Source organism: Melanostigma gelatinosum, assembly GCF_949748355.1.
Source record: "Melanostigma gelatinosum genome assembly, chromosome: 15".
NCBI lineage: Eukaryota > Metazoa > Chordata > Actinopteri > Perciformes > Zoarcidae > Melanostigma > Melanostigma gelatinosum.
The window spans coordinates 17,529,061-17,546,004 of NC_136648.1; the positions used below are offsets into that span (position 1 = coordinate 17,529,061).

Genomic DNA, 16,944 nt, shown 5'->3' on the forward strand with positions numbered 1-16,944 from the left:
GCGAGCGGCCAGATAGCGAAGGAGCGTGCTTCAGAAATATCTATTACCCCATTAGAATGCGCGTGAGGGCATTAGTGAGGGCAGTAATTATTTGCAACCCGCGTCTGGAATGATGAATGGCACGCTGGGTTCGTTCAGCCCAACACGCATCTATCTGTGGAGCGCTGGAGGTCCCGCGCCTATCTACGCTCTCTGAATCCCCCCTCCATCTTCCCACCAGAGTCTACTTTAGAGTCCAGGAGAGTGTTCGGCTGAGTGATGACCTGCGTGTGGGGTGGGGGGGTGGGGGGGGGAGAGAGAGATTAGGTATGCGCCTATTTGTCCTTTTTAGAAAAATTCTCCCTTTCAGATAGCGACATGTTTTCTCCTCACGGACTCCGGGGTTGTAATAGAGGTGGAGCCGGCGGCAGAGGCCACTCATGTTAATGAGGATATTGTTTGGTTGTCATTGATTAAAATGTTTCCCCCAAGGCTGCCGCAATCATGGACTAATAAAAAAAAATAAAAATGCAAATCACTTATGTGATTAAGAGATGCGTGATGATTCATGACAATGATTGTGCTGAGGGGGAAGATAACCGCTCATGACCGCATAATCGTGGGCGATACGGGAAAGTCAATCCTTGATTTCATTACGGACAAATCAGGGGGCAAACCCAACCGCTGTCCGCAGATACTGATCAGTAAACAGCTGCTGCTGAACAATGTACAGTCAACGTGGGCTTCGGAATTTTATTGGAAAACTAAGAAGAAAGGAAAAAGTATTTGCCTTTGACCGGCCGACAACAGTGAGTAATGGTCCCATTAAAAGCACATACCTGCAGCAGTCCCAATAGTAAATGAGTGTCAGTGGCTAACGACGGTGTTTTGTAAAGCCATGGAATCATTACCGGCCACAGGTTTAATTTGGGCCCAGCAGACAGCAACTGTTGGTGTTAACTTTTAATCTGCACCCACGCACAATAAAACACCCGCCTTTCCTCAGATTATCTGCTCTGCAGCCCATTTAGGAACGGCCACTTGTGGCCATTTGCTTAAGTGTATTACAGGGATGAAAAAGGAGAGGGAGAGACGCACATCGCTCTTTATAAAGCAAACACTATTATTGCTTTTGGGGGTGTTCATTAAGATGCCAGAAGGCTAATGATTTAAGATCTCATGGCGATGATCATTAACGTATGCACATAAAGGCTCACTCGGGATAGAGAGCAGCACACAGAGGAGAGAACAGCAGAGACGCACCGATCGATCGGCCCGTTTTTGAGCTGACATGACCGGTCGGTCTCAGATAACGCAGATTCTCTGCCGGTCAAATATATATACGCACGAGCCACGCGGTGATTAGCGTCGCGCACACGGTGGCACAGGCAGCGACTCTCCTACCGTCACAGCCACACACAGAGTCGCCAACTAGATTTAGCGACTTTAGATACAGATTCATGAATAGTTTTTTATAAATAAATAGACAAACAAATGCATAGTTTTAGATAAGAGGATAAGAAATAGTTGACACACTATAATTGGCATACATACACAGTATGGAATAGTTTGTGTGCCGTCAATTACAGCTTTTCAAAAGAAAGAAAAATGGAATAGGCAGTTCAGACAGTTCAAAAATCTGTCTGTGTGTGTGTGTGTGTGTGTGTGTGGCATCACCACTGTAGTTTCGCCACTGTAGCTTCAAAGCAACAGATATTATCTAATTGAGCAGGATCACATAATCCACTGGCACCGAAGTGAGAGTTCTCTACAATAACACGGCCTCTCTGCGCTTCTTTTCATTTCCTGGTTACCAGGCGGACAGAAAGCACTTGGTTTGTTGTGCACTTCCTCTGATCCACGGCCAACCGCCATGTTGACACATGAGCACACGGCCATCCCAACTAATTGCAGATGACTGCGCAACACGTCCAGCGGAACAGTTGGAGCGCTTTCTCCACAGCTCAGACAGCTGCTTCCCGTCTTCCACAGCACTGAGAGGCGTGTCCCCGTTTGGATGATAAGGCAATAACCTCACAATCGCACGGCACGCTCGCCGAAAATCAACTTAACGAGGAGCCATTTTGCATCTGCTCTCGCTACCCGCTGACCGTGTAGAGTATATGTTTGTGCTCCTACTAAATTGACACATTAAGTTTTAATTAGCGAGCATCCATCTAGTCTCTCGGAACACCTGCTACAATTTAGGGAACTAGTCATCTGTGAATGTGCGGTGTGCCTAATAAGCGTGAGTTATTGGATGCGAGGGGGGGAGAATTGATCATTCCACCTTTCTGCGGCGGTAACATCAGTCAACAAACAAGTCGGAGATGTCGTGGAAGTGGTTAAGGCGCATTCACCTGCTGGCTGGAGGGCGTCAGCCTGACTTGAGCCACCCATTGCTGCCGAGTGGTGGCGTCGATGGCCTTGATCAGCAGCGGTGACGCGGCGGGCGTGGAGTGCCGGATGGTCCTGGCGGCGTAGACCACTCCGTCGGCCTCTACCTGGAAGTCAGACGGGTTACTGCATTCAAGCCGCACCAGACCCCCTCGGCCACAGTCGACGAACCTCACTGCGAGAAAGAGAGAGAGAAACAAATGTATAGAAATAAATCAGCCCAAAAGTGAGGGAGAAACCTGGAGGGTAAAACTAGCGATTGAGACAAAGGAGGTGGAAGACAGACAGCCAGCCAGACACAGAGGGTCCACAAAGGTTTTCTGATTTTCCCTCGCTCATACATTATTCACCTCAAGCTGTGCCCCAAAGGTATTGCTCAAAACAGGTGCAGTGGAGGAGAGAGTTGGCGGGAGAGAAAAGTAAAGAAAAAAAAAAAAGCGGGGGGAAGTGTGCCCCTGAACGTCTATTAAATAAGAACCCCAAACCCCCCAAACATTGCATTACAAACATGAAGTGTAAATTAGACTGTCTAAATGCCCCCACCGTGCTTGCATTTGTGGAAATCCATGCAGCATGTATTAACATGTGTCTAGGATGGTGCTGGATAAGTCCTGTTTTATTTCCAGCTTTCAGGCCATCTCATGCTAGCTTTGTCCCCCCATGACATACAGGGCTGCCTTCCGTGGATGGCTGCCGATATGCAGCTCCTCCAGAGAGAGAGCGAGAGGAGTGTGTGTGATGTTTATTTCATCAGCATGTTCACACAAGAAGCAAAAAAACAAAAACAAAAAAACACAGAAACTCACGCATACAAACATACACTGCAGACAGGTGGCTCATGGGGGCTGGAGTCCCAGCGGTGCCTCAGTGGCACAACACCGGTTCATGTTTCAAGTGAGTGACACTACAGCACAGCCTATGTAGCCACGATGTATGTACACAAACAACTCAACACCTAAGAGCATCATTGTCTGATCCTTTTGTGTGGATATGTTTCCCTGAAACCACCCCTCCCCCTCATGTTTAGGGCACACAAAACGGCATAAAGGAAAAGATAAAAATCCCTTCCGGCCACAGAGATCACAACGTTGCCATATATCGCTTGTGTGGAGGCTCGGCTGGTGCCGCTTTGAATTATTAAAGGAGATGTGGAATTACTTAACAAAAGCCTTGAAGCAGGGTGCCTAATCTTCCTTTGTGCTGCTACCTTGGAGGCCCACAGATGTCTCCAGAGCGCCGCGTGCACTCGGAGGCGCGTCGAGTTCCTCTGGGCTCGGGGAGAGGATGCAGCAGATCCACTCGGGGTCCAAAGGAAGTCATAAGTGTAGCCCCCCAGACCTAATTTAATAGCATCACATAAACACATGCAATCTATTGTCCTAAAGTGCACCCGTCGCTGTCAGAGGTGAGGAAATGGAACGCGGTGAGGAACTCAATATGGAGTTTGGTTTCAGTTCAGTGACTTAAAACCAAGTAAGAGAAGAAGAGCATCGAGAAAGTAAACGTCTGCTGGCCGCTAGGCTAATTCATGCAGTGTGAAATGCCATACGCTTTCAGTGCTGCTATGTAAAAAACAACATCTTTTTGCAAATTACAGCAGACTTGTAATGCACAGCAGAAGGATTTGTGTTGAATTTCTGTAGTGTTGATGTACTGAGGTGGCTCACACAGATGCTTGTATGCGATGCAGCTTTTGTCTAAATAACAAGGGAGTTCAGATCTATCTGACTGCTTGTAATAACAGTGGAAAAAGTAGCCGTGAGCTGTGATATAGAAAAGAATTGAGGATGCGATACATTGAGATTCGCCGACAGGGGAATTGTCGAAACGACGCGTGACTACAGGGAAGCGTCACCTCTCAACGACCTACTGCCAACGAACAGCTGAAGCTTGAAAACAGGAGTCGAGGTCAATGTTTCCAGGTAGGAACCCTTTGGTCCCAGATGTACTTGTGTTCTTAGTGATCTAAAGGCAGAATGGCTGAAATCAACAGAGCAGAAGGAAACAGAAGGACAATGCTGTTTTTTTTTAAAACAGCATTGTCCTTCTGTTTTGTTTTTTTTAAAGCAAGTTTTTGAATGCGGGAAATAGAATTAAGAAGTAAGAAAGAGAGACAGAGAATGAATCAGAAACAGAAGGTCGCATGAGGGAACTTTGTAATTCAGTGTAGTCGCAAAGTTATCGACCCTGGTTGAATGAAAAATGCGATCTTGCCAGACAAAACAGGGAGAACAAATCTTCCGAAAAGACCGTGAGCTGCACTCCATCACAGGCTTCTGCTAAAAGATTTAAACACTGACGAAACGAGAACAAAACTTCACTGCGGAGTTTGCAAAGTCGTCTCAATATTGCTCAACGGCACACACGGTGAAATGGCATCGCAGGAGAGCCAGCGGTTCCAATAATGAAGATGGAAGATCACGACAAGATCTTTCCCTCCGTACTGGAATACACTTGATATTGCCCATCTCCGTCCTGCCTGCTTTTGCTCAATTACCCGTGACCAATTAGCTTTTCCTTTTTTTTCTCCTCCTCTTTGAACCCGGCAAAGCTTACATCAGATAGATGACCTTCTTTCTCTGGAGGTTTTTCCCTAAAGCCAGCCGCCTGTAAACTCAAAGCCTTCAGGCAATCCAGCCAAAGACAGCAGATCCTCAGACAGAGGTGGAATACAGAGTGAGGGGCTGTCAGAAGAGCTCACAATGCAGCAGAAGACAGTCCACAGCTGCATAATGTCTCACTCGCACGACTCTGACTGAGGTGTCAATGCTATGGCATGTTACACAGCAGGCGGAACTAGAGGCAAAACAATTAGTCGCTTAATCCATCATTGAACGAATTGAAGATATTTGCGCTGTTTGTCAGATAATACGAATCATTTAAAAGACATCACTTTTCGCTCTTTTCATTTATCACAATTTTTCTGATGTTTTATAGACTAAATTTGGCAGGAAGCTGGAAAATAAACGGTAAATTAATTGCTAATGGAAATCATTTCCGCTTCTATAAAGTTGCTTTCAGGTAGATGAGTTGCCTGCAGGTATGAGTTTGTGTAGCGCTTGCTAATTATAATAACGTCTTCGGCCATTCCAGTCCTCAGTTTGCCACTAAGTACGAACAGGACTCCCATAATGCAACACCGACTTGTCCGATCTTAAAACAGTAATTTATAGACTACAGATGTCAATCTGCCTCAGCTAGTTTGGATGAATATTGTTTTTCACAAATCATTTATGCTTTTAACCGACTACTTATCAGCACAACCACCACCAAATGCATTTCAGCGTCAAACACTGAAGCCCATGTGCTTCCATGTTCTGTCCTACAGGCACTCTTGACCACTTGAGCGTGTCCAGCATGTGTCTATTCATCTATCAGACGCGCTCTGGTGGCTTATAAAACCACGGGAATGTGTTGCGCGGCACCGGTAGAACCCTGGCTGCTGCAACCTCTCCATATCTACGGAGATGTATGGGCTCCCTAAGGTGCAGGGCCAGAGGAGGATCTTGGCTGCCACGCCCTATCAGACATGTCGTCATGGCCGCTACGATGAAGGCCTTTGGTTTGGACAGAAATGCCGATGCAGCAGCCGGGGGCCTGGGGGTTAAAAAAAAAAGAGTGAGGGGAGGGGGGGTGGTGGGAGGAGAGAGAGAAGGAAAAACAGGCCCGTCAGCAGAAAGGCCTGTCCAACTAATACCCTGCACCGGGGCCCAAAATTACCTCCGACTCAATGGTTCTATTCACAGCTTAGATGCCCACCCCCCCCCCCCCCCCCTACTGACAAGCAACACAAAACCCCCGGCTAACCTCTCCGTAGTGCCAGAGTGCCTCTCTATTGTCTGCTCCGTCACGTGATAACTCTAACTCAGACAGACACAAATAGTTAGGGAGAGAGAGGCAGCGAGAGAGAGAGAGAGAGAGAGAGAGAGAGAGAGAGAGAGAGAGAGAGAGAGAGAGAGAGAGAGAGAGAGAGAGAGAGAGCGCGAGAGAGCGAGAGAGCGAGAGAGACAGAGGTTTAATTTGAAATGTGGAATGTGGGCTCCGAGACTGCGCCGAGGCAAAGGAAAGCGTTCCACGATCTCGGCTTTTTACGTCCGCCCGTATACACGCCGGCTGAAAGTCCCTCTAATGTGACAAGACTGAAAGCTCTCATGTGAGATCATCCCAATACACCGCCACTCATTTTGCGGGGGAAGTGAGGTGACTGGCAAGTTGAGAAATACTCAGCGTAGGTGTGTCATCAGTGGCCGAGGATAAATGCAGACCCAGGCAAATGCCCCAGCGGCGACCCTCCCGCCCGACCCCGGCGAATGGTGCAACAACCCCCCCGACAAAATGCATTATTCGCAAAGGAATGTGACCAGGTTTAGTAGGGTGGCCTGCACCGGCGACGAGACAATGCGATATGAAGCGGAGGCTCCAGCTGAATGCGCTGTGCGAGACATCCATGCCAGCGCCGCTCTTTATAAGATCCGGTTAAGCCCCGGTGGAGCTGGCACTCTGCTGCCTCAATAACAACTGCTGTGATACGAAATTGTCATCCAGTCCAAAAATTGTGGGGAGAACACGCCAAATTAGGGTCAGCACTCCCTTACAGCATACGGACTCTGTGCCCCGACCACAAAAACATCCTTCACAGCGTGTTCTGTAATTGCCCAATTATTGAACAAAATGCTAAAAGCACAATACATGCTCAAATTCTTATAAAATGACTGCTTGCTATGCGTACTTGTTATGAATGTCTATTCTACAGCTTCAAGGCCGATATGCAACTTACTACATTCCATTCTTCACAATTTCCAAGTAGACGCATAAAATAACACTTTTTAAATGTAAGTCTTATCCTTGAAAATTACCCTGCAACAAATAAAGAAGGATTTTTATAAATGTATAAACTATGCGCATTTAAATTAATAATTTTAAATACTATTATCAATAGAGTGCTGCAGGGATAATGTTTTTTGTAGGCCAACCCCAGAAGTTAGCGTGGCACGGGTTTCCCTCGACAATAAGTCAACGGGATTTTTCAATTGTTGTTTTTTGTGCAGAAATAAACTCACCCAATTTAAAAAAGCCAACAACAACATGAACTCATTCCCGTGTTTCAGGACTCATTCCTGCAGCGCTCTGCTGTGTCAAGAAGGAAGCCGATAAACATCGGCCTGTGAAGACATCATCAATCTTTTTTAACAAAACAAGCGCTGGTAGAGGGGCTTGAGGTGATGCTATGTTGCACCGCCGACTCGAGACATGTATAAAATATCCACGCATTGTAAGAAGATGAGATGCAGGGATGAGACAAAGACACTATTTTCTGTTTTCAGAAAATAGTGTCTTCTTCAGAGAAGGTAAACTGTTTGTAGCTGAAGCTTTGGATCTGGGAATGATGATACTGCCTTTTGCCAGACTAAGCCCTTGAAGGCGTTTTGCTAATGCACCGCACTTCAAACGCGCAAAGCATTCCATGCATATAGCTGGGCCTAAAATATGTAAGGGATTTGGATGAAAAAACAGTGTTTGTACTCTGTTCAGTGTCTCGAGCAATTAAGAAAACTAAAGAGGGATTGCACCAGAGCATGAACCCATTTAATAAGCGGCTGGCTCGCTTTCCCAGCGTGATTGCACTGACCAATTCCCCCCCCCCCCCCCCCCAACAAACACTTGGTTTGTGTGGTTTATGCATATTGTTGGAGCTAGTTGTCCTCTCTAAAAACTGGTGCCTCAATTAGAGAATTTTGAAGAGGCCCTCAAAAAGACGCAGCGATACTACCGCCCCTTATCCCACAGCGAGGCATTCAAGCATGGACGTCTGAGCGGGGTTAGCCAGGAGTTTGATCAACCTTAAAGAGTTTTAAGATCCCTTGATGTAGAAAAACAGGCCCCGAGGAGAGGGAAACTATTCATGTGTTTTGACGTGCGCTCTCTTTCCTTTTTAAAAACGTGCATTTATATCCTGCTTGCACACAGCCTTTGCTCACCGAGGGCACAGCAATCAACGTTTGACAAACACCGTATTTAAAAGGACAATTTAAAAAAAAAAGTGTGCAGACTCCCCCACGAGTCACCTCCATTTCCTTTTAGAGTGGCAACACTTCCCCCTGTTCTCTGTGGCCTTTAGTGAACTACCACCACCCTCTCCACTGGCTGTTTTCATGGCTACACATCAGCTACATGCTCGGTAGATACCTGATGAGTTGTGAAAAGCTCGCTGAAAGCATTCGGCCGCTGTGACATTCATTAAAAGCCTCTTGTTCCTGTAGCAAAACAAGTTTCTCTTCGCAGGACGATGACAGTTGGGCTCTCTTGAATAAGTAATATTTGCCCTTTTGAAAATGAGCAATCTGGATGGGTTGGTAGTGGAGGGGAAGCGCAGGGGGACATCACAATTATTCTCAGGCCTTTTGTTGGGTCAATGAAATGATTCTGTGTTTTTCCAGCACAATGACAGCCGAGCATTGTGTGGATTACTGTGTCACTGGAGCCAAGAGCTGATAAGGCTAAGCTACATCCTTCTGCAGTTATCAGCACGGAGCTACTGGGCTTTTTGCTCCGCGGTTATCGAGACGAGCGGCTTGATACGTAGGCTTTAGCGGGGCGGTAAACCGTCCACATTACCGGGATGTCAAACCCCGCTCGCTCTTTGCGACGTCTCTCAGACGAGCTCGGCGGACGCTGTGAAAAGCATCACATGGATCTGCTGGGGAACTCAAACTGCTTCCAGTGTCCTTTCTCTTTCGACTTCAAAGGACAATAATTGATACTCTAGAATGAAACTTAATTACTGTGGACTATGATGGGGCTAAGTGTTTGGGAAATGTGACCATACATAACGATGTAGCCTCCAGAAGCCTTTCTGTCCACAACGTCTCCGATGTAAAGCAGAGTATTTTTAAAATGAGCTGCTGAACTTTGACCGCCTTCTGTCCTCCTAAGAAGGTCAGAGGGTTTTAATTGCTCTCTATTCCCTACTTCACCTGATAACTGCTGCCACTTGTCACTTTGTTCAATCTACAAAAGGCTTTTGTGATTAGCGGAGGAACGGAGAACAAAAGCAGGTAGAGGTAAAAAAAATAAAGCAATACGTGTGAGGCTGGAGGCCAGTGGTGGGTCAAGGTGTCTTTTAGAAATCACAGTGTGAATAATCAGCCACTCAAAGGTGGCCACAGTCCTCTTCTCTTTTGTATTGTTCCTGTATGACGGAGGTCACTCTCTGGTGATCGTACACCCGTAGTAATACACATTTTTAGGGGACGCTCCGCCATCCATCTCCGCCGTGCCACAGTACTGATGTTTCAGTGCTCGGGCACTTTGAGCCGGACAGGAAGCTAACTCATGTCTGAGGCTCGCGTTGGGTGAGAAACAAGCATGAATATTAAACATCCGATATTGATCGCTTTCATTTATTATGCATCCACTGAGATGCAAGCAAAGATGCTTCTTAAAAAAGAAAAGAGCTCGAGCGTTATTCCCACAAAAAACACAAATTCATTTTGATGTATGAAACCCACGTCCATTTCATCCCTTTCCTATATAGACATGCGGTGAAGAATCAGATGAAAGAAGTGGTGGTGCATAGGCTCTCGGATATATTTGGCAGTTAATGTTCAAAAGAAGGCAAGTTTAAAAAGGGCAGCAGCCACCGGCTACCTCAGCCGATCACTATGAGCCCCCCCCCCCCCCCACCCCCGCCCCCGTCTCCTGAGCTGAGCTTTTGTGAAGAGGGCCGGGCACTAAAACTGCCTCGGTGCAACCTGTAATGTGACATTATTAGTTCCTTTTGATCTCGAAAGCACGGACTCGGAGCTATTTAGTTCCTCCCCTTGATCATTCCCGTCAACATACCCTCGTGAAAATCAAAGAGACAAAGAAGGAGGCAGTGACCAGTGGTGAGGTAACCTCTGCTGGCATGTTCGCTGGGCCTTGTAAGACTTTTTATGAAATTACAGCAGCAGAGAGCGTCTCGTATTGGATTTGTTGCCGAGAGAAGAGACACAAATATATCCCTCTGCCCAGAACTCTACCAATCATTGTTCCGCAATTGTTGGGGAGGGAAACAAGCGAATAGGTGACTTATGCAATGATGTCAGTGCCTCCCTCTGCTTTCACCAAGTGGAAAAGTAACAGTGTTGAAAACACATTGTTAGGGTATAGGCTCCGGCTCCACCGGCTCTAGCTGTAGTAGATATTGTCTGTCAAACACCAATGCGCTGGCACAGGATCTCCTGCCATTTTAACTCCGCAGGGCATGTTTATGGAAATTACATCAACAATCGCTGAAGGTACTCACTCATTTCAGAAAGAGAGTAAACTGTTATCACTGCACAGAACACACCATCAGCGTCGCTGCGGGTGGAAGGCGGCTGGTGCCAGACAGAAATGCCAGTTTGGGTGAAAACGTCGCGTGTTTCAGTCGAGGGTGGAAACATATTGTATCAATTATGATCCTGACCACTCGCACATTTGTCATTCGTGCAATGAGCGAGTGGCAAACGGAAGCTGTGTTTTTAGCCACTTTTCTGGGCGCACAGCTGAGGAATGAATGGTTGGTTGAAGCTTCAACGGCTTTTTAATTCTTTAAAAAAACAAATGTGTTCCCAGTTCTCTGTGAAGCAGAATATATATATATTTTGAAATATATATAGTTAAAGTTTTTTACGCTAGAAATGGTTATGAAAACTGAATTAAGAAAGAAGAGTTTGATCACATTTATTGTCGGATGACAGGTACTCTACTGGGAGAAAACAAAGCACGGTTAGCTCAACGCTTCATTAAAACTTTGATTCGAACGGGGCAAAGGTTGTGCAAATTAATGTTCAAGAAGACAGACATTTCCCGGGAGACGGACCACCGAGGAAGCCATTTGTACGTTATCGTTTTTAATAAAAATTAAAAACAGATGTATGTGGGGGTGCGATTAAATTCAGACAAATTGTCTAACCTCCTGTGTCATTACTTGACACGAAGTTCATTTAATACTGACGGGAGGCAGGTTCAGCCACCGTAAATAATAACCACCGTGCGTGACATGGGCGGGCGCCCTCTCTCCATATGCAACACGCATAGCGTAACAGCAGCACGTGGTTAATGCTAATCCTACAGTCCTCACCTGCTTTCTGAGCCATGTAACCATCTCCATCGCCTCACTATTTCTAAACGCATTTAAACTTTCATTACATGGTGCCACACGAATGACCAGCTCGCACAAAACCAACGGCAAGGACGTTGTGATATTCAAGGCAATGCAAAAGAGTCTTGTGAATAATATCCCAGTTTGAATGAGTCAAATTCACACATGCACGGGTGACCAGAAGTCAAGGCTGCTTGTTACCATGGGTGTAAAATAACGTCCTGTGTATTAGAACTGTATTCAGAAAAGAAGGATTGAGATTGTGACCAACACATGCATTTTATTTTTAGCTTTGCTGCACTTGTTAAAGGAGCAGTATTTTACATAGACGCAAACAACTATTATCTATGTAAAGATACAGTGGAGTAGTCTACCTGAGCACAGAGTGAAGTCGATCTCCCCCCTGTGTGGTTCACCGAGCTTCTCTATGCTTTGTTGGCGTAGCCAGCCGCGCGTGCTTTTTAGTGCATGTGAGCGCGCCGCACTGGCTAGCTCACAGCCGCTCTCATGTGGCGGTTACAGCGGATAACGCCGTCCCGACCAACAGCGTAGCACCCACCCTCCTGTTCCCCCCCAGTTCCTCCTCAGGTAAACACCGTTAGCTCCGTTAGCACTTTTGCCATAGTTTGCGCTGTTAGCAGCAAGCTGCCGGCTTGCCCCACATGTCGAGAGGCTAAACGAAGCGCTCCCAATCTTGGATCTGGCACCTTTCTTCTGAGTACGTCAAGTTTGATGACAAAGGCAAATGTATAGAAACCGCCCACTACGTTTAACCGGAGATGAGATCTAATTGGTCAAAACACACACACACACACCCACACACACACACACCCCGTGGCTGGTTAGCGTTGATATGCCATTCATGCTAATTACATTTCAGCCATAATGTCTCAATACCAATTAACAAGAAAGTGATGAGAAAGGCATGGTCTGTGCATCTCCTTTACCTTCAGAGGGAATAATGCTGGCGCCTGCTTTGCATAGCTCTGTTGTCAATCACACCCATGCAAATGACTAGCTCAGGTAAAGACTGATACGGTCCACTGAATCCAATTACAAACCCAACCACACACACAAACATACAATTCCTGTCCACTCCCTCCCCCCTTTTCTTTTTAAACATGCGCGCGCACACACATACACACCGGCACGCATGTACACTTTCCCTTTATCCTTTCCGTGCACTCGAAGCAGAAAGGCACAGCAATTGGAGCCACGTTCAAAAAGTGAAGGATTTTATTCAACGCAGGAGTGGCTGCAACAAGAAAAGACACGGCGGGAGGAGATGCACTCACCTACAGCATGAGATGTAAAATAAAAGCTGTAGGAGGAAAATAAGAGGATCTGGGACCAGTTCTGGGGGCCATTATGTCATGTGTATCACAGTTCATGCTGAGTTTTTGAGAACAAAGCTAATGGAATTCCTGCTTCTTTACCTTTTTCCTTTGGAGGAGTCGAGGCGCGGGGAGAAACAAGGAGAAGGCATGTGAATCCTCTTTGGCTGGGAAACAAAGCGGCAGACAAAGGAAGATGACGCTGACAGCCTCTGGAGAGGACCATTATACTGTAAGATGGGGGTTGTTTCTGCGTCTCTCTCAGAGTAAAGAAAAATTATTTACTGAGTCATTTGCACACACAGAAAGTAATAAAAACACAGTATATTCTGCCTTACTGCTTACAGCAACCTGTGTAAACTGTACACAATCATAATATACTCTTTTTCCGAAGAGGCCATACGGATACGTGGATGCTTGTCTTTTGAGTCATTGTGGTGGGCAGACCATTACAGTCACAGCTACCAACCGTTATCCTCGTTTTACTCTCCTGCCCCACATCACGAGACGCTCTAAACCCCATAATGAGACCAAAACAAACCCCATGGCTTTAGAAGCATGCCTCCTCTGAAAGGTTGAGGAGAACAGAAAAATAAAAAATAATCCTTCCGCAAAACAATGACGGCAAGAAGAAAAAAAAAAAAAAGACGCTTCTTCAAAGAGAGGGATTAGGGCAGCTGCAAATACACGGGTTGTGTGCATTTAAATCAATATGTTTCAAATTCCGCTTGAAACACAATTAGCCCGGAAAAAAAGACGCCGAAAAATACACAGGGTACTAACCTGCTGTGACCCGCTTGACCCTCCCCCACACATAGCCGGTGCTCAGAAGAGATCGACTGGGCGGAATGGGGATGGGGAAAAAGAACAGAAATAAGAGGGCAGGCAGGTTCCTCTGTGGATGGATAGTGGTATAAAATCCATCCGCACAAAGCAAATCATGACCCTCTCAAGGCTGAATGAGTCATATTTTCATATTGATAGAAAACACTTCCAGTAGACAAATAAATCCATTTGAATGCTTTGTTTTTACGAATGCGGGCTGTTTGGAGACTATGAGGACTGGAAAGGGTTCTTCTGGATGGAATCAGAAGTCGGTATGTTGCGTGATCTCAAGCACAATCCAAAGCGGTTATTGATCCCAGTTGCAGTTCTTTTGTTTATCTTTAATGCTGAAGTTCAGCCTCTGACGCACGATGCGGCGATCAATTTGTAAGAGAGACACATCTTTCTATTAGGGCTTCTCACTTTCATATGCATGACTTCTTTTTTGTATTTCTGAGCAGAAGCAATTTACTCGAGCAACACAACTCGACATTGCATCGGAGTCCCGATTGAGTAGCGTTATAACTACACAAACTAATTTGTTTAAAATGTTTCCCATTAAAATACGTCTGCTCTCTGCGAAGATAAAATATGGATTTTTATTTTATTAACATTTTCATGTAGGTAAAGAATGAACATGGTGTCCCTCATGTGAGAAACATCTGCTTTACGCATTCCAAAAAGAAATGCATACGACGGTCCCACAACCGTCGCCCCGGTGCAAATGCAACATCAGGTGTGAACAATTAGTGTTGGCACCGGTCCAGCAGAAGGAAGCGTCTCCTCTGGCCTTATCTGTGTTCAGGGAACAGTGGAGCGTTACCATGTGGGGAGCATGGCTGTGTGAGAGGAGAGCCCTCTTACTCCCATGTAATCAGCTGAACTGAGTGGGTTCAGAGAAGGATCTGTGCAGCTGTGCTTTATTACAGACACAATGAGTCCCAGATTAGGGGAACTGGAACGAGCGAGAGAGAGGGAAGGATCACGTGGGGGGGGGGGGGGGGGGGGGGGGAGGATGATGAAAAAACGACTCCAAACACATCTGTCCTCAGTTTGTCTGCAGCTATGACACCAAACCACAAGCATGGCCATGTACAAATCTGTCTGCCTGCGGAAACGTTTTCCAGACCTTGGGGTTTTTGGGGGTTTTTTTAACGCGAGGACTCGTGGGGATAGCCTCGCAGTTGATGCCGATGTTCGCCGGGGTGGGGGGGGATAAGTGTCGACGGCCCAAACAAGCAGGTGGCACAAACGGGACCCGGCGTCTGGTGCCGTCGGTCGCTCGGGGAAACAATCGGTGCTGTATTTATTCTGGCCCTTAGTTTAACAGCGAGTGACGTGCCGGTCCCTGCTGTTTCTTTGCTTTAAACGCAGCCCGGTCTGTCATTAAGCAGCGTAATTACACAATGCTTTCAGGCCAGGCCAGCCCACCTCACAGCATCTACGCTGCTGTGAGGTGGGCTTTTTTTTTTTCACAGCGCCTCCACCTGAGTCGCCCTAAGCGACCCAGGGAGGGTCGAGAAGCGAGCTGCCATGTTTGTCCTGTCATTCTGCTTCAGAGGAAGCTCTCACACAAAATGCAGGTTCGCAGCGTGTTATGCCAGCGGAGGCAAGATTCCCGGGGAAGACATCCCACTACCATTAGAGCTTACTGAAAAGCCTCTCTATCCCCTTAGAAGAGCTTACGCACAAGGAGTGTTCAAACATCAAACCGCACTGTTGCACCCTGTTTGTCTCGCTTTCTTCCTTCACGTATACATACAAGTAGAGGCGAGCCCGTTTCCTAACACGACTTGGAATTAATCCCACAATAAGATTGAAAAAGTGGCGGCATGGCTTTGTAACGCAGGAGATGTTCCTTTGTTACAGTTTACTTGCCAACAAGAAAAGTTACAGCTAACGCAATGATGCAATGCTATTTCGGTTTGAAAGGACGTCGATAAGCTTCCTTATCGCTCAGGCAACGCTGTATTTTTCAAACTTGGTTACAAGGCTGCCTGTAGGTCTTTCTCTCGCTCTCTCTCTCTCTCTCTCTCTCTCTCTCTCACACACACACACACACACACACACACACACACACACACACACACACACCTGAAATTTACTTTGACTAACAGTTACTACTCAAAGTTTGACTAGATCATGGGAGACACTGTCTTTAAACATCCACTCCATAGGCCTGGAATTGATCCTGTTTTGAACTCTTATTTAAAAAAAAAAAAAAAGGCACACGAACAGACCAACAGGAAGGCATCACATGGTTCATGGCTTGTTTTTCTTACAGACACCGCTTCTCATCTAAGGCTGTTCTCCCCACATGCCTCCGATTCACTGGAGTGGGTGCAGGAATTATGGGGTTATTTTGTTTGTTTTCTTAATCTCATTACTTCCATTGGCTAATGAAGCCCTGCTCTAAAAGTTAGCGTATTATTTATTGTTGTGCACAAAGTCTATCTGCACCAGGCGTGCGAGCGTGCTCAGATGGATGCAGGGATTTAAACAAGCAGTCCAGGGGTGATAACAATAATAACCTTACATTTCTTTGGTCTCTGCAGTCAGGGTATAGCACAGCTGCTTATTAACCAATATGTTCTCCTCCGATACTCTGTAGCCTCGAGGAGCACGCCGGACAGATCCGGCAATATACACGGACGCCCGAGACGTACGGCCTAGTAACTCACATTATATGAATTCGATAGCACGCGTCTGTAGCCCTATATGGTAGTTGATGGGCGCAGTAAAACAATCTTTAATATCCTAGTGTGTTAGAACCGTTAATGATCAGCGCTGAGAGCAGTTCGGCTGTAACTCACTGTCCACTGCCGGCGCAAACTTTAATTCTCATGCTATATGTGGACATGGGAGAGAAGTTCCTCCACAGCACCCATAACTAACCACGATTCAACCGGTTTTCATACGCATGCCAGTTCTGTGACGTCAGCGTCGAACTCGTGGATCCCGCAAAACTCACCACCTCGTCTGCTTCGCCACCTTGTTTTTTCGGTAATGCCCCGATCACTTGTGATGGTTAACCCCTCGGAACGAGATCCCGCCGGCATGCGAGGGCCAACGATTAGTTAGCGGAGGAAGGGCTTTGGCGAGGCCGACGAGCGCAGCAAAACATGGCAAACGCGGCACGCTATGAGATCACGGACCGCCGGCCGGCTGGGTCTGTTGATGCTGCAGAAACCCTTTCAAGCCCCTTCAACATGTGGTTCCAATCAAGAACATCAGAGTCACACTGAGTTTTAAAAACAAGCGATGGTTCCATGTTCCATGTAA

The 16,944-nt window shown here is 46.6% G+C and overlaps 1 protein-coding gene across 1 annotated transcript in view; it reads right to left on the reverse strand.

Moving 5' to 3' along the window:
• cdh2 (cadherin 2, type 1, N-cadherin (neuronal)) overlaps positions 1-16,944 on the reverse strand; it is a 54,962-nt gene that overhangs the window by 18,581 nt on the left and 19,437 nt on the right. The window contains exon 3 of the mRNA XM_079284635.1: positions 2,340-2,551. Coding sequence (XP_079140761.1) covers positions 2,340-2,551 — 212 coding nt within the window. The remainder of the gene's footprint in view (positions 1-2,339; positions 2,552-16,944) is intronic.